Raw genomic sequence first — 23,733 nt, forward strand, 5'->3', positions numbered from 1 at the left:
AATACTGATCTAGTAATGAGATAGGGTTAATTATTGGAAGTAAACTAATGTTTAAATATTTTCTTTAAAGATTTGCTGAAGGCCACAACTGCGAGGAACTGGCAAACAAGGCTGTGGAATTTATTCAGTTGCATTTTCCACAAATCTGCAACGAAGAAGAATTTTTTGAGCTTCCCAAGGATCTATTGACGAAGTTTCTTTCGAGTGAACACTTGAGAGTTGACACTGAGTTCCAGGTAATGTTATGTTACTTGTTCCAAGTCCAGAAGTCTTGTTGTACTTGAATCTGCATGTAGCAAAACAGAAAGTGACTGAACTGTATAATTCCATGTTTGATAATGACTTACTTACGCTGTATATGTAGTCTGTGTTTCAATGACAAAGCCGTGTGTTCTAAGGCATTATGCTTCATTCTAGCAGTACAAATGAATGCGAGTTAAAATCCTTAGGGTGGAAGATTTTTTCTCACAAAATTTCTACAAAGTGTACTAGTAACTTGGAAAATGTAAGATTCGGTAAACAGTTGAAAGTTAAATGTATATTATTGGTCATTATGGCTCCACGATTTGAAATGAACACATTTGTTGAATACACACAATATATAAAATTGTTCAGAAAAAAAAAATCCTCTCCAATATAAGAAAATAAAAAAAAATATATGCAATTTTTGATCCTGTTAACAACAAACTCGTCCACACCTGTGGAGTAATGGTCAGTGCGTCTAGCCGCGAAACCAGGTGGCCTGGGTTCGATTCCCGGTTGGGGCAAGTTATCTGATTGAGGTTTTTTCTGGGGTTCTCCCTCAACCCAATATGAGCAAATGTGGGTGACTTTCGGTGCTGGACCCTGGACTCATTTCACCAGCATTATCACCTTCATCTCATTCAGATGCTAAATAACCTGAGATGTTGATAAAACATCGTAATAGTAATATGCATTACAAGAGCGGTATGTTTGAAGTTTTCATGTTCGAGGAAAAGTTTGAAAAAGCGAAACGTAGTTGAGCTTTTTTAATTTCCGAGAATTGAAAGAAAACATACCGCTCGTGTATCGTACATTATTTTGTGCGAAGATCGTTTATTACATACCTGAAAGAGGAATTTCTAATTAGTTGCAATGAAATCTCCATCTTGGTTTCTGTTTAATGACGGCAATTTTGGAAAACAAAAATATATATCTTCAACATTGTTGCTTTAAAATGTTTTCTGTGTTTACTATACTCCAGCAGGCCGTGATATACGTCTGTCTTTTTTCCCCCAGTCTATAAATGCGAACTTAAAACAAACAGCTTCCTTAATGTTACATGCATCACGAAATGCAGTAACTTTAATGGTGTTGTAGAGTTTACTTAATTTTTGCAAATATTTAAAAACAATAATTAACAGTGCAATTTAGGTGAAATTGCAGTGGTAAGTTTCTAATTTATAATTATTACTATATTGAACGTCTCTAAAAATAATATTTTAAAAGCCTAAAATAGTAAAATGAATATGTCACTTAAGCGGTAAGAAGAGGGAAATTGTTATGTGTGTTAGGTTGGGAATACTGAATGTGGAATTTTAGACTTACCGCAGGTTGGTTTTGTGCGGAAACCAAGCAAATACGCACGATCTCGCACAAAATAACATACTAGAAAACAACAAACTCTCCTTGAATAACCGACTAAAATAATAATAATAATAATAATAATAATAATAATAATAATCTTCGTTCTAACCATCCCGTATTATAAAGATAAATACCAACTTCACGATATCAGTTTTACAGGATTGATGTTTGGAGCAAGAGGAACGATACCTAACTTCTCCTCTCAATTCTGTAAGACCCTAGGATTGCACAAATCTTTTCTAAATGAACTGGCAGTCCTCATAATTAGAGTCAGTCAAACTCTTACGGAACCACTTATATGGACTCTAATTCAGTGTACTGAAAAAAACTGATGCACCATTATCATTTTTCTTTTTCTTATTAGCCTTCATTGCTTCTTTACTTGTAACTTTTTTATTCTGTAAACTGCCATTGTTTGTTTGTTTGTTTGTTTACTTGTTTACTTTTTTTCTTACTCTGTTATCTTTCATCATCTATTTGTTCTTGTATTGTTTTGTATGCTTTGTCTAATGGCAGCCTCTAATTTGAGGAAGCTCTAGTAAATAAATAATAATAATAATAATAATAATGTTGATGATTCTGTTGTAATGCAGGTGTTTCAAGCTGCGATGAGGTGGATCATGCATGATGTCACACAACGTCGCCGCTACGTGTTTGAAATACTGTCTCACGTCCGCCTACCATTGCTGTCCGTGTGTCTTCTGGAACGTGCTATCAATGACTGCGGAGATGGGAGCCTCAAGGTTGCGCTACGCTCAGTTCGCAAGGACTTGGTCACGAAGAAAGGAAGTCTAGTACCTTTGTACGTCCACCCACGTCTCTGTGCTAAGAAAGACATCTTTGTGATCGGGGGTTCAAAACGGGAACTTGTGAGTGCTTGGACGAGGTCTTCGGAGTGCACCTTCGAGTCCGTGGAGAGGTTTGACACGTTTCGGAGGGAATGGTGCCGAGCATCGCCGATGGGTATCGGTCGAATCCTTCCCGGTGTCGCAACTCTTAACGGAAGGATTTTTGTGGTTGGTGGGGAACAGGAATCACAGATTTTGGCCAATGGTGAATGTTATGACCCGCGTGAGGACTCGTGGAGCAAGGTGGCCAGCATGGTGGTGCCCCGGTGCGAGTTTGGTCTGTGTGCACTGTACGGGAACTTGTACGCTGTGGGTGGCTGGGTGGGCGAGGACATTGGAGGCTCCATTGAGAAGTACGACCCAGCTCTGGACGAGTGGAGGCTGGAAGGAGATCTACCAGAACCTAGGTTCAGCATGGGTGTGGTGTCATACGAAGGTGAGTGTACACATTGAGTGTCAGTAAATGAAATTGATTTCTTTCAACTAGGGGCTGTTGACCAGATGTTACTAGTTACCAGTAAAAATGTCTTGTAATGCAAAGGTTTTATGGACTTCCCATGATATGACGGATAAATAAGCTGAGTTTTATGGACTTCCCATGATATGACGGATAAATAAGCTGGGTTTTATGGACTTCTCATGATATGACGGATAAATAAGCTGGGTTTTATGGACTTCCCATGATATGACGGATAAATAATCTGGGTTTTATGGACATCCCATGATATGACGGATAAATAAGCTGGGTTTTATGGACTTCCCATGATATGACGGATAAATAAGCTGGGTTTTATGGACTTCCCATGATATGACGGATAAATAATCTGGGTTTTATGGACTTTCCATGATATGACAGATAAATAAGCTGGGTTTTATGGACTTCCCATGATATGACTGATAAATAATCTGGGTTTTATGGACTTCCCATGATATGACGGATAAATAAGCTGGGTTTTATGGACTTCCCATGATATGACGGATAAATAACCTGGGTTTTATGGACTTCCCATGATATGACGGATAAATAATCTGGGTTTTATGGACTTTCCATGATATGACGGATAAATAATCTGGGTTTTATATGACTGATAAATAAGCTGGGTTTTATGGACTTCCCATGATATGACTGATAAATAATCTGGGTTTTATGGACTTCCCATGATATGACGGATAAATAAGCTGGGTTTTATGGACTTCCCATGATATGACGGATAAATAATCTGGGTTTTATGGACTTTCCATGATATGACAGATAAATAAGCTGGGTTTTATGGACTTCCCATGATATGACTGATAAATAATCTGGGTTTTATGGACTTCCCATGATATGACGGATAAATAATCTGGGTTTTATGGACTTCCCATGATATGACGGATAAATAACCTGGGTTTTATGGACTTCCCATGATATGACGGATAAATAATCTGGGTTTTATGGACTTTCCATGATATGACGGATAAATAATCTGGGTTTTATATGACTGATAAATAAGCTGGGTTTTATGGACTTCCCATGATATGACTGATAAATAATCTGGGTTTTATGGACTTCCCATGATATGACGGATAAATAAGCTGGGTTTTATGGACTTCCCATGATATGACGGATAAATAATCTGGGTTTTATGGACTTTCCATGATATGACAGATGAATAACCTGGGTTTTATGGACTTGCCATGATATGACTGATAAATAATCTGGGTTTTATGGACTTCCCATGATATGACGGATAAATAAGCTGGGTTTTATAGACTTCCCATGATATGACGGATAAATAACCTGGGTTTTATGGACTTCCCATGATATGACGGATAAATAATCTGGGTTTTATGGACTTTCCATGATATGACGGATAAATAATCTGGGTTTTATGGACTTCCCATGATATGACGGATAAATAAGCTGGGTTTTATGGACTTCCCATGATATGACGGATAAATAAGCTGGGTTTTATGGACTTCCCATGATATGACGGATAAATAATCTGGGTTTTATGGACTTTCCATGATATGACAGATAAATAAGCTGGGTTTTATGGACTTCCCATGATATGACTGATAAATAATCTGGGTTTTATGGACTTCCCATGATATGACGGATAAATAAGCTGGGTTTTATGGACTTCCCATGATATGACGGATAAATAAGCTGGGTTTTATGGACTTTCCATGATATGACGGATAAATAATCTGGGTTTTATATGACTGATAAATAAGCTGGGTTTTATGGACTTCCCATGATATGACTGATAAATAATCTGGGTTTTATGGACTTCCCATGATATGACGGATAAATAAGCTGGGTTTTATGGACTTCCCATGATATGACGGATAAATAAGCTGGGTTTTATGGACTTCCCATGATATGACGGATAAATAATCTGGGTTTTATGGACTTTCCATGATATGACAGATGAATAAGCTGGGTTTTATGGACTTCCCATGATATGACTGATAAATAATCTGGGTTTTATGGACTTCCCATGATATGGCGGATAAATAAGCTGGGTTTTATAGACTTCCCATGATATGACGGATAAATAACCTGGGTTTTATGGACTTCCCATGATATGACGGATAAATAATCTGGGTTTTATGGACTTTCCATGATATGACGGATAAATAATCTGGGTTTTATGGACTTCCCATGATATGACGGATAAATAATCTGGGTTTTATGGACTTCCCATGATATGACGGATAAATAAGCTGGGTTTTATGGACTTCCCATGATATGACGGATAAATAATCTGGGTTTTATGGACTTTCCATGATATGACAGATAAATAAGCTGGGTTTTATGGACTTCCCATGATATGACGGATAAATAAGCTGGGTTTTATGGACTTCCCATGATATGACGGATAAATAACCTGGGTTTTATGGACTTCCCATGATATGACGGATAAATAATCTGGGTTTTATGGACTTCCCATGATATGACGGATAAATAATCTGGGTTTTATGGACTTTCCATGATATGACAGATAAATAAGCTGGGTTTTATGGACTTCCCATGATATGACAGATAAATAAGCTGGGTTTTATGGACTTTCCATGATATGACGGATAAATAATCTGGGTTTTATGGACTTCCCATGATATGACGGATAAATAATCTGGGTTTTATGGACTTTCCATGATATGACAGATAAATAAGCTGGGTTTTATGGACTTCCCATGATATGACGGATAAATAATCTGGGTTTTATGGACTTTCCATGATATGACAGATAAATAAGCTGGGTTTTATGGACTTCCCATGATATGACTGATAAATAATCTGGGTTTTATGGACTTCCCATGATATGACGGATAAATAAGCTGGGTTTTATGGACTTCCCATGATATGACGGATAAATAACCTGGGTTTTATGGACTTCCCATGATATGACGGATAAATAATCTGGGTTTTATGGACTTTCCATGATATGACGGATAAATAAGCTGGGTTTTATGGACTTCCCATGATATGACGGATAAATAATCTGGGTTTTATGGACTTCCCATGATATGACGGATAAATAATCTGGGTTTTATATGACTGATAAATAAGCTGGGTTTTATATGACTGATAAATAAGCTGGGTTTTATATGACAGATAAATAAGCTGTAATTGGCATGGATGGTAATTGATGTCTAAAGGTCTGCTCCCACGTAACCGAATGAAAAAGAATTTCTCTTCACAATGTAGCTATTTAAATGGAAGATAGCAGAAAGTGGCGCATCAAATTGGACCGAACCGAATCTAATTCATGAGCTCGAATATTTATTCCACTGGCAGAACAGAATTTCTTGTTTCAGGTATTGAGAGGTTTGGGGGAAAAATCAGGCAGTTCCAATTCAGTACCTTTCGAGATAATGAAGAAAAACTTACTGCCAAACAATAAGCAAGTACAGAAAGAGGCAGGTCCAAAATGCATTATAACTGTGAATGTAGTTCTTGGAACAACCTGGTTCTTCGACCAAACGATAGAGTGTATTTTTTTTTCTTCTGTGCATAAATAGCTCAAAAATGAAAAAAATTGGAGCTGCCTGGTTTTTCCCCCCAAACCCATCTATGTTCTCGTGAAGCCTTCGTGAAAAAACAAACAAGTCATATCTACCGTATTTATTGAAAATTATTGCTGAAATAGTACGTATACAGAAAATTACAATTCAATAATATGAACAAAGCAATATTAATCAATTTTGTTCAAAATTATCCGCTATAGTATGACAAAACACAAAAGTACTAGCACAATAATTATGCCCGTGAAAATGCTTGAAGCGAAATAAGTAAATTAATGGAAATATCAGGTAAAAATTAAAATTCAAAGCAGCTCTAAAGAACGAAATTTTGCTTCACCTCTCAGAATATAGTCAAATAAAGTGAATATTCGCCATGTATCCATTATTTCCATTTCTAGTTTTGCATATTCATTTCTTCTCTTTCCGTGACTTCACATAATTGTGACTTTGTAACCAAATCCTATGAAATGCAAAATTTCTTAACTAAACTTAGAGTTTTTCATTAATATTATCCTACTCCAAAGTAGCTATTCCATTGTTATCCTACTCTGAAGAATTTTCCATTAATGATAATCATTAGAGACCAGCACAATATGAAGAAGAAAATTTTGGAAAAATATGAAAATGTGAAATATTTGAGTTCTAGAATATCTTCGTTCCTAAACCGTTTGGAGCAGGTTTACATCATTATTTACAAGATAAGCTTTTAGAGATTTATAGTTTTGCTCTATTCATTGATTTTTATTGTGTTTCTGATCATTTATTTGTATTTATGGACAATCACAAACTGAAAGCCCATTGCATTTGAATAATTAAGTAAAAAGATTTGTAGTTAAAAATAGTTCTTACATTGACTGGACTCAACATTGGATGCAATACAACATAAGTATTGTAACTTTTCTACATTTTCTAATAAAAGATTTTGTTTTGGCTACCCGAATTCGTTCACATTATGAGTTTGGTGGCTGTAAAAGGGAATTTGGAGATTTCACTTATCCAGAATTCCAGAATGTTGGTGCATTGTGTGGCTTGCGTTTTTCAAATTTCATTAGTGCTATCCTACGTCAAAGAATTTTTAATAAACATGATCCTACTCTAAAAACTTTTCAATTTATTTTGTTTTATTTTAAAGAGTTCTTCGTTAATATTATTCTACTCTAAAGAATTTTCCTTTAATGTTACCTTATTTGAAAGAGTTTTTCATTAATAATAGCCTACTTGGAAGGGTTTTCCATTAATGTTATCCATTTTAGAAGTTTTTCATTAGCTTTACTCCAAAGACTTCTTTTTAATTGATTATCCTACATAAAAGAATTTATTGTTAACATTATCCTAGTCCAAAGGCTCCATCAACTTTATTCTGCTCCAAAGAGTTTTTTGTTGAAGTTACTCTACTCCAAAGACTTCTTAAATTGACTTTATCTACTTGAAACTGTTTTCATTATTGTTATTCTACTTTGAAGGATTTTTCATTAATGTTATCCCACTTGGAAGAGTTATTCATCAACATTTTCCTACTTGGAAGAGTTCATCAAGATGATATCCTTCGTCAAAGAGTTTTTAATTAACATGATCCTATTCCAAAAACTTTTTAGTTTACTTTGTCCTATTTGCAAGAGTTCATTGTTAATATTATCCTACTCTAAAGAATTTTCCATTGACGTTACTGGTACCTTACTTGGAAGAGTTTTTCATTAATATCCTACTTGGAAGGGTTTTACATTAACGTTATCCATCTTAGAAGTTCATTAACTTTACTGCAAAGACTTCTTTTTTTAATTTTGATTATCCTACATAAAAGAGTTTAACATTATCCTAGTCCATAAGCTTCATCAACTTTATTCTACTCCAAAGAGTTTTCTGTTAATGTTACCCTACTCCAAAGAATTTTTTAATTGACTTTATGCTCGACCATGCCGAAATGTAGTAATTTATACACCTGGTAGCAGTCCTTTAATGCATATCATTAAAGTACACCTATTCATTAAAGTTCAGGTTTTCGATTATTCTCGGATATGCAATCGAAAGACAACGAGGGAAACGTCACGGAGGCTGGAAATCCAATACTGTCGCAGAAGGTTATGTTCTGTTACTATAATAATTAGCGTTAATTGTAAATAATATTCAAATAAATTCAAGGTGTCATCTCGTTTTTCAATTCTAAATCAATTTCCAGGTTATATCAAAATTAGTTCATGTTATTCTCTAGATTAGGTCAATGGCATTATTGTTCCTCGGAAAAAATCAATACTTTCGCGTCTGCGCACATCTTACAATTTACGAGCTATGCACAAGGTCACTTCCGATCTTCAGTCAGATACGAATAAAATGAATACTTCTGAATAATTTCAAGTTAGAAATATGGTCGAGCATAAAAAGTCGTATGAAACTTGCCTATAATGGTAATTAAGACGCTCGTATGAAAATTATGAAACTTGCGCTCATTTCATAAACATACTCCAGTCTTAATTACTATCATATTAGGCTCGTTGCATAATGTACTATTATCCTACTTAAAACTGTTTTCATTAATGTTATTCTACTTTGAAGAATTTTTCATTAACGTTAAGAGTTACTCATCAACATTTTCTCTGCTTGGAAGAGTTTTTCATCAAGATAATATCCTACTTCAAAATGTTTTTTTTTTTAATCATTTATCCTTGCTCTACAAGGTATAAAACAATTTAGGCAGTGCATGAAAACCGTAATACAGGAATAGTGAACTCGTTGCTATTCTGTTATGTTACTCAAAACCATTTACATTAACCTTTTCTTGTTGATGACACTTTTCGTGGTTCGTTTCCACACAGGTTTGATCTACATTGTGGGAGGATGCATTCACAGCCGCCGCCACCTGCAGGACCTCCTCAGCTTCAACCCCGTGACAGGTGAATGGACGTCACTGCCACCTATGCTGGTGCCTAGGAGTCAGATGGGGGTGGCTGTGCTGGATGGCTACCTCTATGTTGTTGGAGGCACCAACCGCCATCACGAAGTTCTACAGTCTGTTGAGAGATACTCATTCGAAGAGGTATTACGCATTCCATTAGTAGCAGATTAGGCTCTTCTTTCGGTCAGGGGGCATGCTATTAGTGATCAACTGTAGCAGTATTGAGGAGATGCAACTGCGATAATCGAAAATCTCCTGAATTGTAGCAAATTAAAAAAAATACATTTTCTAAGCTTAAGTTGCGCTCTTTTCTCTGAAATCTACAATATTATAGAATTTCTACAAATAGTATTTAATTATGTTGAAGGGAATTATTTATATATTTGTAGTTTTTATTTTATTGCCCAACTTGGAGTCAGGCCACAAAGGGAAAAACACTGGAGGAGGGAAGTTCGATCCGGTGCTGTGGATTGGACTTCGGCGTAGCTCAGTGGTGAGAGCGCTTGGTACATAGAACCATGAACCCCAGGTTTGATCCCCGGCGCTGGAGCGAAATTTTCTCCTCTAATATTAATTTTAGATATTTGGTACTGTGTGTAAAATATTTAGATGTCGTTCTATCTTATTTTTGTGTCAAATGTACAAATATTGTCTTATTTTATGTCCGATTTTTAGGTTGTCTTATTATGTCTGAAATATTTAGATAATTTCTAATTTTGTGTCAAATTTAACATACAGTCTCATTGTGTATCAGATCTTTTATTTATATTTAGCTTATACATGTATAAAGGATAGAAGAAAAATCGAAGTCCAGCCGTGACAAAAACTGAAAGATGCAGTATTCCTAATAGGTACTTTTAAGATAATAGCCTACACTTTATTTTTTTAAGTACAAACTATCAAATTGTTTTAGTAAAAGAAAATGTTTATTGTAGAAAAAAATAGTGAAACGAGATATTAAATGCTTTTATTTTGACATTTTTAGATATGAACTCTAATTTTAATCTTCATATTAATTATTATTTAAATTTGGTTTCACACCTTGTCAAAATGAATTTCTCTTCCAGTATTCAAAAATATTTGTCTTATATTATTGGCAATTAAAGACACATAAGAAAAGAACAACATTTAATCAATAGCCTCTTTTGTTATTCATATACCATTGTGAACCCCCAATTTAATAATTCACGAGTCGCCACTGACTCCCATGTTCTCCAAGAGATGATAGTAATTTCAAATCTCCAGTAGACATTACAATATCAATACATGTCCAACTGTTGGACACTCAACTAATAGAAATAGATAAAATCAGTAAGATTCTCTCTGATTGGCTTGACGAGAATACACCAGTTTCAAATCTGTTTCAATTATTACCTGATTTAATCATCAGTTATAATTGCTTACGCATCGAATTAATTGCTGACATATATGTTCCCCATATTCTGCAGCTGACCTTGAGGGTTGTGAAAAAAGATTGAAATGTATTCAGTCATAAGACAGTTCATGTGAAGTTAAAATAAAACTTTATTACATATAAAAGCGAACAAAAATACGTACAATTCAAACTCAATAAAAACAATTGTTTGTTTAGTCAACTGACCGAAGACAAGTCTAAACCTCACAAGTGACACTAACAAGACACCACTTATGAGGCAAGTAGGCCAGGAGATAATGGTACAGGGTGGCCAATTCCTGCTGCGAATTAAAAACGTTATGGATAAATGTTCAATTTCTGTCAGATGCGTTTCCAATTCACTGTGGGCTAAAGCAAGCAGATGCACTATCACCTTTACTTTTTAACTTTGCTCTAGAGTATGCCATTAGGAAAGTCCAGGATAACAGAGAGGATTTAGAATTGAACGGGTTACATCAGCTTCTTGTCTATGCAGATGATGTGAATATGTTAGGAGAAAATCCACAAACGATTAGGGAAAACACGGGAATCTTACTTGAAGCAAATAAAGAGGTAGGTTTGGAAGTAAATCCCGAAAAGACAAAGTATATGATTGTCTCGTGACGAGAATATTGTATGAAATGGAAATATAAAAATTGGAAATTTATCTTTTGAAGAGGTGGAAAAATTCAAATATCTGGGAGCAACAGTAACAAATATAAAAGATACTCTGGAGGAAATTAAACACAGAATAAATATGGGAAATGCCTGTTATTATTTTGTTGAGAAACTTTTATCGTCCAGTCTGCTGTCAAAAAATCTGAAAGTTAGAATTTATAAAACAATTATATTACCGATTGTTCTTTATGGTTGTGAAACTTGAACTCTCATTTTGAGAGAGAAACATAGGTTAAGGGTGTTTGAGAATAAGGTGCTTAGGAAAATATTTGGGGCTAAGAGGGATGAAGTTACAGGAGAATGGAGAAAGTTACACAACACAGAACTGCACGCATTGTATTCTTCACCTGACATAATTAGGAACTTTAAATCCAGACGTTTGAGATGGGCAGGGCATGTAGCACATATGGGCGAATCCAGAAATGCATATAAAGTGTTAGTTGGTAGGCCGGAGGGAAAAAGACCTTTAGGGAGACTGAGACGTAGATGGGAAGATAGTATTAAAATGGATTTGAGGGAGGTGGGATATGATGACAGAGACTGGATTAATCTTGCTCAGGATAGGGACCAATGGCGGGCTTATGTGAGGGCGGCAATGAACCTCCTGGTTCCTTAAAAGCCAGTAAGTAAGTATGGATAAATGCAATTTTCCCAAGACCTGTGCATAATTATGTACAAACCAGAACTTGAACTGCATATACCTAGATTCTACTGTATTTCTCAGATTTTACTTTCTTATACATCTTTAAGAAAATATTTTTTGGAGGAACAGCATCGTTATATATATATGTTGAACTTTTCAGAACAAGTGGAGTAAAGTTCCGTCCATGAAAGTCGGTCGAGCAAGTCCTGCAGTCGCATCTGCTGATGGACTCCTGTACGTTATCGGTGGTGACCAGACTCACGAAGTGAACTTCTACAGAGCGCAGATCACCATCACGTCAGTGGAATGCTACGATCCGCTAGCTGACACTTGGCACGACTGTCCACCCCTGCCTGAGAGCCGCAGCGAGGCCGGTGCAGTGGTTGTATGATCAGAGGGCAAGGTAAGATCTCAGTGCTGACGTACTTCAATATCACAGCTGGAAACTTTGATACCACTACAAGTAGCTCGTCTGTGATTATGGGCCTCGTAGTAACGTTTGTAAACTAAATCAGGGTTCACAAGATTGATTGAATAATCTAATTTAAGATTATGAGGAAAGGGGAATACTTTACAAACACCACTTTCGTTGAAGTGAGATGATTGTTGCTCTTGTAAAAGGCCTAAAAGTGGTTTGATTTTTCTTTAGAAGATATTCCTTTTGTTAGCTAATCGACAACATTAATATATTGTAAAAGTATAATCCTCTGTTTAAAATTTGAACTTCTTCGTATTGTAATGTGACATCCTGTAGGTTCTTATGTTCTGTTATTCACATGCTTATGTGGAGTTTATACTTATTACCAAAATTTGAGTTTCTTTGCGCTGTAATGTAATAACTTTCACGTACTTACTTTCTATCGTTAAACAACGTTCGCATGAAGTGTATGCTGTAACCAAAATTGAGTTTCATCACGTTTTAAAGTGGTGGCTTTTACATTCTTATGTTCTGTTACGAAACAAGATTCAAATGAAGTGTATGATGTTACCAAAATTGAGTTTCTTCACATTCTAACATTGTGGCTTACATGTTCTTATGTTCTCTTATTAACCAAAATTTTCTTCACGTTCTAATGTTGTAGCTTTCAGATTCTTATGTTACCAAAATTGAGTTTCTTCACATTGTAGTGTTGGACTTACACGTTCTTATGTTTTTTTTTTTTTTTTTTTTTTTTTTTAAATTAAGCAACATTCGAATGAAGTGTATGCTGTAACCAAAATTGAGTTTCATCACGTTCTAAAGTGGTGGCTTTGGCTTTTACATTCTTATGTTCTCTTACGAAGCAAAAAAATTGAGTTTCTTCACGATTTAATGTAATGACTTTCACATTCTTATGTTCTGTTACGAAACAAGATTCAAATGAAGTGTATGATGTTACCAAAATTGAGTTTCTTCACATTCTAACATTGTGGCTTACATGTTCTTATGTTCTCTTATTAACCAAAATTTTCTTCACGTTCTAATGTTGTAGCTCTCACATTCTTATGTTACCAAAATTGAGTTTCTTCACGTTCTAATATTGGACTTACATGTTCTTAAGTTTTTTTTATTAAACAATATTCAAATGAAGTGTATGCTGTTACCAAAATTTTCTTCACGTTCTGATGATGTAGATCTCACGTTCTTATGTTACCAAAATTGGATTTCTTCACGTTCTAACATTATGACTTACACATTTTTATGTTCTCTTAATAAACAATGTTCAAATGAAGTGTATGCTGTACCAAATTTTCTTCACATCCTAATGTTGTAGCTCTCACGTTCCTATGTTACCAAAATTGAATTTCTTCACATTCTAACATTGTGACTTACACATTCTTATGTTCTTTTAATAAGCAATGTTCAAATGAAGTGTATGTTGTTACCAAGTTTCTTCACGTTCTAATGTTGTAGCTCTCACGTTCTTATGTTACCAAAATTGAGTTTCTTCACGTTATAATGTTGTAGCTCTCACATTCTTATGTTACCAAAATTGAGTTTCTTCACGTTCTAATGTTGGAATTACATGTTCTTACTTTTGTTTATTAAACAACATTCAAATGAAGTGTATGCTGTTACCAAAATTTTCTTCACGTTCTAACATTGTGACTTACACATTTTTACGTTCTCTTAATAAGCAATGTTCAAATGAAGTGTATGCTGTACGAAATTTTCTTCATGTCCTAATGTTGTAGCTCTCAGATTCTAATGTTATTACCAAAATTGAATTTCTTCACATTCTAATGTTCTGGCTTACACATTCTTATGTTCTTTTAATAAGCAATGTTCAAATGAAGTATATGCTGTTACCAAAATTTTCTTCACATCCTAATGTTGTATAGCTCTCACGTTGTTATGTTACCAAAATTGAATTTCTTCACGTCCTAACATTGTGGCTTATACATTCTTATGTTCTTTCAATAAGCAACATTCAAATGAATTGAATGCTTTTACCAAAATTGAGTTTTCTCACATTCTAACGTCATGGTTTATATGTTCTTATGTTCTTTTATTAAGCAGCATTCAAATTAAGTGTACCGGTATGCTGTTACCAAATTTTCTTCGCGTTCTGACATTGGGCTTGCACGTTCTTATGTTTATTAAGTAACATTCAAATAAAGTGTATGGTGTTACCAAATTTTCTTCATCTTCTAATATTGTAGCTTTCACGTTCTTATGTTAGAAATTGAGTTTCTTCACGTTCTAACGTTGTGGCTTACACATTCTTATGTTCTTTTATTAAACAACATTAAAATGAAGTGAATGCTGTTACCAGAATTGAGTTTCTTCATTATTGAACACTCTGTTTCCATTAAGTTTATGATATTACCAATATTGGGAATCCTTTTTGTTTTAGTGATTACCATATATTTTGTTTTACTCTCGTTAATATTTAATGCGATGTTTTGTGCTTTTTCCATTAATTCAGTAATATAAATTGAATGAGTAATTAATTACATACAAAAAAAGCTAGCATGTTTTTGGAGCTTTTTATGGTACATTTTCTTCTAATAATATTTGCTTATTGCATGTTGTGATATTGTGCATTATTATTATTATTATTATTATTATTATTATTATTATTATTATTATCATTATCATTTCTTATTTGCCCATTGAAGTAATTTTTAATTGCATGTCATTAGAACATAAATGCATTTTGAAGTAAGACATCTTATTCCTTCACGCATTGCGACTATACTGCCACCTATATCTCATAGACATTAGTATTAATGTTTTTGATCTTGCACTGTTTTATTGCCATGGTGATAGTACGAAATGACTCGTGGCATTAACAATGGCTGTTACATATTTTATGCTGTATTTCCTTCCTTCCTCATAATTTTTACATTATTATTATTCAATATCATGTCAGAATTATTAAGATGTTAACACTAAAAAAAAATGAAGATTTTATTACTCGTGATGTAAGATATTACAGCAAAGTATATTATTATAAAGAGTTAATGATTATGTGAAGCATATGATTTTTTTACCTGTATTAAATTTTGGACTAAGTACGTGGCAATCTGATTTTTCACTCTTTATTAAAATAATACGTGACGATTTTATGAAGAGTGCTGTACAGAAATCCAGACAGGGTTAAGATTGCGTGATGAAATAATTTTGAAATGGTGCAAATGTTTTCATACTTGTATTTCTGTATGGTTATCATCTCTACCAGTAACCAGTTTAACTGGTTTGTTGTCTGTCAGATGTCTGTTATTTAACTTCGTGTATTTTTATATTGAATGTAGTCATCAATGTCATGTTGGTACTACTGATTGTGCTAACGAACTTCTGTCTGTGATTAAACTGATTTGGAGTATTAAATATATAATGTTAAATAGAGATTTAATGGTTAATATATGTATGTGTAAAACTTTGACTAGCTACTAAGTATTCTTGTAAAATCTGATTATGTGGTTACTTTCGTTTCAAGTAGTATTGCTTCTCGTGCTTGCTTTAAATTGTTTTGTGCGAGATCGTGCGTATTTGCTGGTTTCTGCACAAAACCAATCCGCGGAAAGTATAAAATTCCACATTCAGTATTCCCAACCTAACACACATAACAATTTCCCTCTTCTTACCGCTTAAGTGACATATTGATTTTACTGCTTTAGGCTTTTAACATATTATTTTTAGAGACGTTCAATATAGTAATAATTATAAATTGGAAACTTACCACTGCAATTTCACTGTTAATTATTGTTTTTAAATATTTGCAAAAATTAAGTAAACTCTACAACTCCACTAAAGTTACTGCATTCGTGATGCAAGGAACATTAAGGAAGCCGTGAAAAAATCAACAAGATTCCAGACTCATCATAGACTGGGGGGGGGGAAAACAGGCGTATATCACGGCCTGCTGGAGTATAGTAAACACAGAGAACATTTTAAAGCAACAATGTTGAAGATAGATATTTTTGTTTTGCAAATTTGCCGTCATTGATCAGAAACCAAGATGGAGATTTCATTGCATCTAATTAGAAATTCTTCTTTCAGGTATGTAATAAACGATCTTCGCACAAAATAATGTACGATACATGAGCTGTATGTTTTCTTTCAATTCTCGGAAATTAAAAAAGCTCAAGTACGTTTTGCTTTTTCAAACTTTTCCTCGAACATGAAAACTTCAACATACCGCTCTTGTAACGCATATTACTATTGTGGAATATATTATCAAAACCACCCATAAAATTATACTTGTCACAAAATTCGACATTCAAACTCCTAAGGCTTATGTCTCTGAAAAATACTGAATTGGAATATTAAAAGAACCTTATATCCCACCATTTTCCATATAACAAGATTAAAAAAAAAAAATTATTTCAAGTTGTGACGTCACATTCGTCATGGTGCGTGACTATTGATCACTGACCAGAAACAAAATTTGGGCCACTTAAATTTGGCATGCGCAGTATGTTATAACTGGAACTTGGAAAATTCAGGTGGCCCAAATTTTGTTTCTGGGTCTGTACAGCCTGCGGTATAATGGTGGTACAACATGGTTTGAATAGTCTCTGTATACAGTGTGTTCATTAAGTATGGAATATTATTCATGACTTCTTAAATTTTAATTTTACAACAAAAAAAAACTGTATACCAGAGTGCTGCATTGGAGTTAAATCGCTCGCTTGAACTTGGTCGAGTGTCGCACCCTCGAGTGAGATAAGATCGGTCGTGATACGCTCGTAATAAATAGAAGCACAGTACAAGGTCATCTCACTGACATGTCATATCTTGTATGGAAGGCGACAGATAAGATACACATATGTTTTGCTCACACGGTAAAAATAAGGCTTTATTTTCTGCGTTTATGACAAACGTTTAATGGAACGTACCAAAACAGGAACATGAAGTTATAAATAAAATAGTATGAAAAACTTCGATATACAGTTATTATTGCTAATTAATAATTATTCAGTATTTGATTTACCACATATATAATATGATAGGTCCATACATAGTGTTCCGCCTATATACTGCGACAATGTAGAAACGTTTTACAAAATATTATTGATATAGCAGTAGATTAATAACAATATTAGTACAGAGATAACGTCACAGAAAATATAATAAAACGAATAATCATGCTGCACAACTGTTACAGACGCAAAGATTGATAGGCCTACACTAATTATTAGAGATTATTATTATTACTAGAAAACTTGATACGGTTCTTACATTATCGTGATTGTGTTCTCCGTTTATAATAATTACATTTACATACATCCAATAACATCTAACAGGTGTTGCAAAACCAAAATGACTCCTGTGTGGAAAAAAAAAAACCATTTACCTACAACATTTACATTACATTTTAAAGCAAGTTTTGTAGTTGTACTATGGAGAGGTTAGTTAAACACTGCAAAGTTTTGAAATTATAAACATCTATGATGTTACTACACAGTTCATCACTGTAACAAGAACGACTGTCTAACGCTCGGCTTATACCGTTCGAGGATTTATCGCTCGTGACAATTTTACCCATCATGCATGTGCGCTACCTATCGGATTATGCTATGAACTACTTGGCGCTTGAGCGAAAACGTCCGATGCAGACCACTGTTGTATATATATATATATATATATATATATATATATATATATTTTATTTCAGTGTTTAATTAATAGTTCCTAGTATTTTGTTGTTCAATTCGTAAATAACTCTTGTATACATGTAACTCTCATCTAAATCAAATTGTTGAATTCTTTGTAAGTTCATGCATATGTATATACACTTTCTGCTGGTTGAGTGGAAGAGAAGGCCTTACGGCCTTAACTCTGCCAGCTAAAATAAATCATTATTATTATTATTATTATTATTATTATATACAAAACCTGTTTCCTATAAACCATGCAATATGATACCAGTGTTCTAGAAGAGTTATTCAGGCATACAGGGTGTGACAGTAAACTTATTTTTTTTTCTTTTAAATGGCACACTATTTTAAGATTTACATATTCCGAATCTCCATTAAATTTTACGTATGAATATCTTCCTTTAGAGTTACTTTGAGTCCAGAGTGTATCAGAATAAAACCAATATAATACTGAAAACAAGAAAGAAATAATAAGGGGCAAATCGTAAAACAGCGAATTCTAAGCTCCGCTGATGACCCCTTTCCACTTTTCCCCTACAAGCTCACCACACACTCTAGCGGGAAAGAGTGGAAATAGGGTTTAGGGTTGAGTGACATCTAGTCTAGGAAAGTGGAACAAAAAGAGTTAATGCGGCATCTACGAAGCAAAAGAGGAACTTCATCCTGTTTCCCTCTCCAGCCTCTCATTCTCTCTTCATGTCTCTTTTTTTTTTTTTTTTCTTATGGCTTTGCGGAGGGTAGTATTCGATCTGGTGTTCTTCCTAACGAAACACGCGCACGCTTTTTGGTCACGCTTTAGACCTCTTGGCTACCGAGACGAATTGGTGGTAGAAGGGAAAATGAATCTCTTTATGTTGAAGGGAACTTCCAAAATGTATTACAGAAATGCAATGTGTGTCGTTGGATATGTCTTAGTACATCCATTGTCTAATACACATTAATTTGTTTGTATTGTGTTGTGTTGTAAAATATGAAATACGTACGAGGTGGTAGGCAGTGATCCACCGAAGCGGGGCAGATAGTAGAGAGAGAGATCAGGCAAGCGAGGTGCCGAGCGGCGAGGGTGGGGATAACTTCCCTTACTGGCGTTCGCTGTTTTACAATTTATCCATAATAAGATGTGAGATGAGATGGAACATACCAGTCAGACAATGGACTGTTTTCGTGATAGAGTGGAACATTGTTTGGCTGTAATTGGTTCTCATGTTGAACATCTCTTGTATGATCTACTACTCAATATGATTTTACATACTTATTTGTTTCAAGTTTGAAGTCCATAAAACAATTTTAATAAATAGTTAAAATACACGAAAGGAGTGAATAGGTAGCATGTCTACGCATACGTAAATTTTAATGGGGATTTGGAATATGTAAATCTTAACACAGTGTGCCATTTAAAAAAATTAAGTTTACTGTCACACCTTGTATTACTGAATAACTTTTTTTTCGAACACTGATTTCATATTGTATGGTTTATCTGCAATATCTTTTGTGTAAAACTTTTTTTTTTTTTTTTTTTTTTTTTTTTTGGTAAAATTAAAATTTAAGAAGTTATTAGAAAAATTGCATGCCGTAAAGTGGGATTACTTTGAACACAGAAGAAACTTTGACCGTTTTTTCAGAAAATCATATATAGGTTTCTACATGCTGCATTTGTTATAGATGGAGGTAAATTTGGTATGAGAATGATTTTATGATAATTTACCTCCATCTATAACAAGTGCAGCATGTAGAAACTTAAATATGATTTTCTGAAAAAATAGTCAAAGTTTCCTCTGTGTTCAACGTAACCCCAGTTTACGGTACTTAATGAACACACTATATACTAAAGAGTTAAGACATAATATTATGGATTATCAGTTCTGATTGGTTGGAGCATAAGTCATTACTTACTTTAACCATACCACGTGTAATAGATTAATTCAAGAGTTATTTTTTAAATTATTCTGTGATTTTATTATAAAACAGAATAACAAAAGAACGATGTGTGTTTTCTGCACTGTATAAAAGACTAAGCCATCTGTGAATTAATGATTAAAGTGAGTATAATGATATTTCCAACCAGTTACAATCGATTAGTCCTATCATTGCCAAGTAAAATATTGCAGGCCATGTTTCTGGTATACAGGATTAAGCATTTCAAACCATCACTTGACTGTCGTACATCATTGTTTTCGATCATGTGGCGTTTGTACAATTGGTGTAAATATACCCAAACAGAATTCCCTGTGTGCCCACATAATTGTTCATGCAATACAGGAAAGAAATAAATGTAGAAAAATAATCAGGATTGAACATTAATTATCAAATCTGTCTGAATTGTCTCAGAACAATATTATAAACAAACACTGAATGACGAATCCATATTAATATAAAACTCATAAGAGAATAGACGAGATCCTCTTCTGTTTTAAAATGTTGTTGAGTCTTTGAATTTTGTATTCTGTAGACAGGAATTATTTCTACAGTTCTGTATCAATTGTCTTGGGTATTAATTCTTTACACCATAATCTTCATCATTATACCTGATGAGTTTAAAACACATTTAGTGTGTCTTTATAATTTTTCTGTATTGTTAGGATTTTCCTTTCTTTGCATGTTAGATTTTTTTTAACACAGTTGTCAATAACTTGAATTTTTATTATATTGATCAGTATTCTTTTGAGAGTCAAGGAAGTCAGTAAGGCTACGAGGGTTTATAATTTAAGAATCGAAAGATATTTGTACTGTTTTAAGGTTGTAGAATTTATTATCTAAGACAAAAAAATGTCATTAACAGAAATTTGATCAAATCTTTTCTTCATATGCCACTAAATGTTTCTCAGAATAGCTAGTCTTAGATATTATTAATAATGAATGCAGAGAAAACTATATTTATTGCATATTAGTGAGGTAATAGGCAATAGAAGAGTGACATTTTGCAGGTCCCCGTTCTCTGGTCCTGCTAGAGATGTTCGTCTTTGTGTATGAAATCAGGAGTAAGGATAATAACGGGCTTTCAATGGACTGCAGTAAATTACGTTAGAATTTTCCTTCTACATCTTGCCAGAAATAAAATAGCTCAAAGTTAGGTGTCTATAATTGACCCTTGAACAATGCGGGATTTAGTGATGCCAATCTTCCTCCCTCCTTTCACCCGCACAGTCGAAAATCCGCGTATAACTTCTAATTCCCCAAAAACTTAAATACTAAAATCCTAATGTTGGCCAGAAGCCTTACCAGTAACAAAGAGCCAATTAACACATATTTTATATCGATATGTTATAATATTATATACTCTATTCTTATAATAAAATAAGCTAGAGAAAATAAAATGTTAAGAAAATCATAAGCAAGAGGAAATGCGTGTTACAGAGGTGCCAACTATTACAGATTTTCTGCCACTATTACGGTCAAACAGAAAATTATTATGAAAAAATGTATACAAATGTTGTGTGTTTTTCTGATAATAAGATATAGGAATTTAGGATTGCCGTAATAAAAACAGTGAAGAAATAACTTAATTAATGGGCCATGTTTAGAAATTAGTAGACTCTGTGAATTTGTAAAACAAGGGAACATCATTTTATATAAATATATAAATTTAGCTTCCCTTATGAAAAGGTTGCCAGACCTGACAAAGCGTATTACATATAATTTGGAAACACACTAAAAGGTAGAGTGATATACATTTGAAACGGTTAGGGAATCGAATATACAAAATGTCAGAAAAATTTATACCTAAGTAGCGTTTGTGCTCATTTACAGTTAAGAAAGGGGGAAAAATATCATCAGATAGGTTAGAATGATTTGAATGCCATATACCGCGAGAAAAATAATAGTACGGATTTACTGGAATTGATATCTAAACTAATCAACAGCCATCGGTTAAGATAACTTGAAATTTCCATTATCACTCCCATACAAATGATTTCTCAATATCTGAACCGATCCTTTGAGGGCACTAATGGCTATTTCTTTCACAGTGCTATGTGTTAGGCCCAGCTTTTTACATTTGTTGACAAAGAAGGAGGGTATGGTACCACGCGGTCCCACCATCAGACCTATTACATCAATGTGGGACAGGCTATACTTATCTTTATAGAATGGGATTGTTGGTTCATAGATCCGTTTCTTTTCACTGTCCACCTCATGCGGTTGATCTGCATGTGTCTCAAATCTGATGGTGGGATCGAGAATGTATGCCGAGTTGTTCTTAATGGCAATGATATCAATTCGCTGAACACTTCCTTGTGTGGCTAGTCCCTGCACCTCTTGATGGACTGTAAACCCTACTTCCTTCAGTGCCTCGGCCAGCATAGAACGGACAGCATGGTGACGGATGTTGCGAAGGGCCTCACTATAGGGGCAGAAGCCAAGGATATGAGGAAGAGTTTCAATCTCACTGAGACAGCGTCTACTATAATTCAAAGCCTGATGTTATCTTGTTTTACGAATTGTCAAAGCCTGCTAATTGCTAAACTTGGCCCAATGATTAAGTTATTTCTTCATTTTTTATATCTTATGACAATGTTAAATCTCTATGTCGTATATCCAGAAAAACACACTATATATCTATAGGGCTTTTCTCGGCATCTGTTTCGAGAAAACGTTTTAATCACAACAGATCGAAGATTTATAGTATTGAACTTCGATCTAGAAGTTTTAAACATTTTTATGACTAGAATTCTTAAATATTAATATTATTGAAAACTAGTTTACATTTAAATTCTTAAATAATAATTTTCTTTTGTAATTGAATTCATACGAATGCAGGTCATGTCATGACTTTAGAGAAAGAAATATCTTAGCTAAGCTATAAAGTAAGTTAAAGATATATAAAGTGACAGTATTGCATTTCTATTAGAATATATTTATTCTATAGTTAGTTATTTTGTAGAGTGTAACATTCCTCCCTTAGAGATGAATAAAACAGCAAGTTTTAAGAATCTTAGATTTAACTAGACTTGTTTTTCTTAACTTTCCTCTCTTTCTGCTTATTATCTTTAGAGGATAACAAGTTTTCGTATTCATAGTCACTGCCATATTAGTGTTAGTCATTTTATAATCTTATATGCACTCCATCATATATTATCTCCTCATAAATATGACAGTCAACTTTATTATAAAAGAAAATTGCTTTATATATAATATAATTTCTTTGTATATAATTTTTATAACTAGTTACATTTTGACCGTATACATTGTTTATGCTTCTTTTATGAGAACGCACCCTCGCTCAAAACTCTCTTCTTATAAACTTTGCTTTTACGTTTATGGCTATAATTCTTTTCACCTTAGAAATATCACTCATGAAGACAATCCTTCAATTTTATAAATGAAACCATTTAGCATAACTCTTTTATAACTAGCTATTAATAGTTACCGCCAGTATGTAACATCAGCTCCTCTGATATCTTCATTCGCCGAAATTTCAACAATAATGAATCTTTGTAGGTCGTATTCAATCTGTGAAGATATGCCATTTATTAAAATGTATTCCATGTCGTATTTATTTTCTCTTGACATATGTCTGCAACTCGGGAACTTCACCTATATTACATTAACTTATAATAAAGATGGGGAAACTGTAACT

The 23,733-nt window shown here is 33.9% G+C and overlaps 1 protein-coding gene across 4 annotated transcripts in view; it reads left to right on the forward strand.

The window, feature by feature from the left end:
• LOC138703642 (actin-binding protein IPP) overlaps nt 1-13,256 on the forward strand; it is a 28,853-nt gene extending 15,597 nt beyond the window's left edge. For all 4 annotated transcript variants that reach the window (XM_069831903.1, XM_069831827.1, XM_069831741.1 and 1 more), the window contains 4 exons: nt 71-236; nt 2,202-2,892; nt 9,278-9,498; nt 12,232-13,256. In XM_069831903.1, coding sequence (XP_069688004.1) covers nt 71-236; nt 2,202-2,892; nt 9,278-9,498; nt 12,232-12,462 — 1,309 coding nt within the window. In that variant the 3' untranslated portion in view covers nt 12,463-13,256. The remainder of the gene's footprint in view (nt 1-70; nt 237-2,201; nt 2,893-9,277; nt 9,499-12,231) is intronic.
• The last annotated feature ends 10,477 nt before the right edge of the window (nt 13,257-23,733 follow it).

This window comes from Periplaneta americana, chromosome 1 (assembly GCF_040183065.1).
Source record: "Periplaneta americana isolate PAMFEO1 chromosome 1, P.americana_PAMFEO1_priV1, whole genome shotgun sequence".
NCBI lineage: Eukaryota > Metazoa > Arthropoda > Insecta > Blattodea > Blattidae > Periplaneta > Periplaneta americana.